The sequence below is a fragment of the Gossypium hirsutum genome, chromosome A12 (assembly GCF_007990345.1).
Source record: "Gossypium hirsutum isolate 1008001.06 chromosome A12, Gossypium_hirsutum_v2.1, whole genome shotgun sequence".
In the NCBI taxonomy this organism is placed as follows: Eukaryota; Viridiplantae; Streptophyta; class Magnoliopsida; order Malvales; family Malvaceae; genus Gossypium; species Gossypium hirsutum.
In genome coordinates this window covers 3,811,648-3,816,404 of record NC_053435.1, presented here as the reverse complement: position 1 = coordinate 3,816,404, position 4,757 = coordinate 3,811,648, and the positions used below count along the sequence as shown (strand labels likewise).

The following is a 4,757-nucleotide window of genomic DNA, read 5'->3' as shown; positions in this document are numbered from 1 at the left end:
ATAAAATTTTATAATTTCCCCTATATTTCTATATTTTTTTATGATTTTTATAAAATTTTACAATTTTTATTATAAATTTTTACAATTTTTTATTAAAATTTAATAATTTTTTATATTTTTATTGAATTTTATTTTATCATTTTTTGTCATATATCACGTCATGATTGCGACATGTGGTGACTTTAACTAAAAATGTTAGAGAGACGATTAACTTTAACAATCAAAGGCCTTTTTAATACATTTTGACAGTTTTAATTATCCAATTGAGTGTAAAAAAAATAAAATGCAGAAGCTTAATTATTTTTTTAAAAAGATTTAAAGACTATTTTGATACATTTTAAAAATTCAACTACCCAATAGAATAAAAAAATATATTTTAAAAAAAAATTGATACCTTTTTAAACATTAAAGCTAAAAATAAATATGAACCCTAGAGTGGTATATGTCAAAATAAACTAGCATTATATTTACCACCGCGACGCAGTCTCAGACTCTATCGAGAAAGTTCCCTAAACCCTCCTGCTAAACCCTAGCATCTTCCCTCTTCCACCCTAAATCCGGACCATGGCTCTACATCCGCTTCGCCTCCGTCGGACCCTAACCACTCTGACCACTTTCCACCGCAGTCTCTCCCTTCCCAACCCCAGGGTTCCTTCACTTACAGCCCCAGTTTCCAATTCCGACCTTGCGCCACCTCCGTCATCCTTACCATCGTCTTTCTCCATCTTCCAATCTCGATGGTTCAGATCATCGGGGGGTCCCCTTTCATCACCGAGACAGTACAAGCTGTACAAGGAAGGGGATGAGATCACCGAAGATACGGTTCTATTCGAAGGTTGTGATTACAATCATTGGCTCATCGTCGTTGATTTCCCCAAAGATAATAAGCCTCCTCCTGAAGAGATGATTCGTACTTACGAGAATATTTGTGCTCAAGGCCTCGGCATCAGGTGCCCTCTTATCTCTCTGTCTCTCTCTCTGAACTTCTTCCCCCCCAAAAAAAAAATTATTGGGAATAAATTTGTAGTAGCATGCTATTATTGAACATTAGGTTTGATTGGCATCTTAAGTTTTTAACGGATTGTGCTGGACTTGCTGATTGTGGGTTAATTTGTTTCAGCGTGGAAGAGGCCAAAAAAAGAATATATGCATGTAGCACAACTACTTATCAAGGTTTTCAGGTTTTAATGTCTGAAGAAGAGTCTGAAAAGTTTAATGGTAATTGTTTTATAGCTTACTTTTATCATATTTTCCCCAAATTTTTAGTCGCTCTGATGAATCTGGTCTCTCGGTGGCTTAGAGAAAATGAATAAGGATTCTGACTTATTAAAGTTTTTCGTCAAACAGATGTACCTGGTGTTGTTTTTGTATTGCCAGATTCTTACATTGATCCAGTTAACAAGGAATATGGAGGTTAGAAGTTTTCAGCGTGTTTTAACTACTCATTTAGATGTTACTACAATAAGATAATATTGTATCTTGGTTTTTATATGTTGCTGTGATTGCCAGGAGACAAGTATGAGAATGGTATTATAACACCAAGGCCACCTCCTATCCATTATGGTAGAAACCAAGGTGGTAGGTTCCGTCAACAAAATAGAAACCCTGACCAACCAAGATATGATAGACAAGGAAATACCACTCCGAACCAGCAAGGGAATGTGCCTTACAATCAGCAGGGTTTTGCGCAAGGGGATGGAAGGAACTATAGGCCTCCACAAAATTATCCACCCCAACAAAATTACAGGCAGCAGCCGCCAATGAATAACAGAGATTATGCTCCTAGAGGCTCTGATCCTTTGCATCAGAGCAGTTACAACCAAGGAAGGCAGGGAAGTTATAATTCTCAAGAACGAAGGGACTTCGTTCAAGGAGAGCATTGGAATTATATGCCTCCTGAGCAAAGGGATTTCAGAGGAGATCATAGGAACTATGCATCCTCACAAGGTGGGAATTATGGGCAGGGACCAAGTTCTGGTTATGGACAAAATTTCGGACAGGGGGCAAATCCTGGCTATGGGCAGAATTTTGGGCAAGGGGCAAATCCTGACTATACCCAGAATCCTGGGCAAGGCTACGAGCGAGGTGTGAATCCTGGCTATGGGCAGAGTTTTCGGCAAGGATCAAATTTCGGACCTGGTCAGAACTATGGCCCTGGAGCAGCTGCCGACTCTGGGCAGAGTTATGGACAGAGTGCAAATCCTGGGTATGGACAAACTTACCCCGGGCATGGAGGTGGTCAAGGATTCCCACAGGCAGAGCAGAGAAATGTGCAAGGAGAGGCAACTGGATCAATGGGGCAACAAGTAAGGCATTCATTCCTTTTCAATCAATTTGAAACTGTAGATAGAATCTCATCATAAATTGATGTTGAATCTCTTTCTCAAGCTGCAGTTTCTATTGAATAGTTGCAGGTGCTTGGGCAGCATTTCTAATGGCGGTTGTTTGGTTGTGCAGGGAAGATAAGATTACTAGTGGATGTTTGAGATGAGTGAGAGAATGGACAAGCAAAGGAGTCATGTAGCATTCGTGGCATAGTAAATAGTAGACTGTTTTTGTCTTCGATCGTTTTCGCAAAGCTTGTAGCATCCTTTATTCGGTTTTAGAGCTTGCACTAGTGATTTCACTGCTACGAATTAGTACATATATTTTACCAGAGAAATATTTAAATTTAATTTTGGCTTTTGTTTCTGCCTTTCGTAGGAATAAATGCATAATTGGCCTTCAAATTATTCTGTTTTTCTTTTCGGTAAAAACTGATACCTAAATTATCATAGAAGTGATTGATTGAAATTGTGATTTTTATGTTATCTCTTTTTAGTAAGAGAAAGATAAATTATTTTTTTTTAATTTTTAATATTTTTAATTGTATTTAAATTTTTTAAGAAAAAAACTAAAAATTAGGAAAAAATTAATTTATTATTTTCTTATTGGAAATTTAAAATGGAAAGAATCATAATTTCATTTAATCATTTTTTTCCTAAAATTATCATCAGAAAACAAAATGACCCAAAATATCGTTCAAACATTTCCATCATGCATGCTCTGCTCAAGGTCTAAAACTGCTTTCATTCTAAGGGATATGCAGGTATACTTTACTTAATCTATATATTAAGTATCACAGAGTAATTATGAATAAGTTTATATTTTAGTTACGTAACTTTAAAATGTTTGAAAATAGTCAATTATTTGAAAGTTTTCATTTAAGGTATTGGATTGTTAAAATGTTATTGTATAGTTTAACTTTTTTGCATCACTTACCTTATTTTTTATTCCGATAGTGACTATTAAATCAACTTGAATATAAGATTTTTTTTTACTTGTTGACGGTACTAATTTATTGTACCGATCATCGAAATGTCATTTAAAATTCGTTAATCGTCCTTTTAAAAAACTTAATAATCTAGTGACTTCAATAATAACTTTTGATTAGTTCAATGATATAAATGAAAATTTTCGAATAGTTTAATGATTATTTTTTAAGTTGAGTGACTAGAACATAAATCTATTAATATTTTAGTAATATATAATAGAATTAGTATTCTAACATTTAATATAAATTATATATTATAAGCTCAATAATAAGAAATAAGAAATTCACCCTTGACACTATTATATTTCGTCTATATATATTCTAGATGTGTAAATAGGCATAACTCGGCCTTGAAATGAAAAAAGAGAGAATATAGATGGAAAAATAGGGGAGAGGTTGTATTTTAAAAAAAAATCAATATACTAAAAATAAAATACGAAATGAAATTGGAACAATGCTAATGAAACAGAAATAAGGAATCATAAATAGAGTTCGAGTTTAAATTCTATAGATAATGGTGTTGCCTATAATGATGGACAAATGAAAGTTTCTCTCAAAATTTTTGTTAACCCACTTCCTATTTTGAAAATAGGTTGATTTAACTTAAAAAAGTCTTTTATTGAATAAGGAACTAGTACAATTGAATACGGAACCAATACAATTGAATGCACGAATTGGATGGAACCGACAAAATCGAGCACTAACTCTCATTTTTTATTGAATTAACTGATCAACTTCCTGTCAAAGATTTATTTTTTATTAGATAATTTTTTTTGAAAATTTTGACATATTTCACTTTATTATATTATGGGAATAAATCCTACTACTTTTGTTCCCAGAGTTTCCATGTTTGAAAAAGAAAATCTGAAACATATTTTTCAAATCATTAGTCCAGTACTGAATGTAGACATTCCTCGAGCAAGATGCCTAATATTTACAACACCTTAGTAGTTAAGGGTCAAGATACCGTCAGCCAATAAAATAATGTAACTTGTGAGGTACAACAATTATTAGGAAATAATTAAGTTAGAGTTGTAGTTATGAGCGCTACTGATAATCTAATGAGAAGAATGGAAGTGATTGACATGGGAGCTCCTCTAAGTGCTCTAGTTGGCGGAGTGATGCTAAGACAAATTTTTAACGTGCTTGATGAGCTCGTTGATAATTTAAGTCTTATAAATACTCGCACAACATCCCCTATTCATAAATTCGAAAAAATCTAGGTCCTTAACTTAAGTAAAAAAAAGACTAAGAATGTTGACTCAAGTACAAATTTTATTAAATATTAAATTAATGTTCCATTGGAGAATTAGACTTAAGCATTAATTGAGAAGCGATGAGGACGACGTAACCCGTGAATGCATAGGATACTATTGAAAACGAACCCTAATGATTATTGGGGAGGATGGCGGAACAAACCAGATACCACTACATTTCTTTTTAT

At 33.7% G+C, this 4,757-nt stretch overlaps 1 protein-coding gene across 1 annotated transcript; it reads left to right on the top strand.

Moving 5' to 3' along the window:
- Positions 1–425: 425 nt before the first annotated feature.
- Positions 426–2,675, top strand: LOC107931704 (multiple organellar RNA editing factor 1, mitochondrial). The gene is made up of 5 exons (XM_016863643.2): positions 426–950; positions 1,121–1,218; positions 1,348–1,413; positions 1,510–2,306; positions 2,458–2,675. Exons 1-5 carry the CDS (start codon positions 565–567, stop codon positions 2,464–2,466), a joined length of 1,356 nt encoding a protein of 451 aa, XP_016719132.2. The 5' UTR covers positions 426–564; the 3' UTR covers positions 2,467–2,675.
- Positions 2,676–4,757: the final 2,082 nt, after the last annotated feature.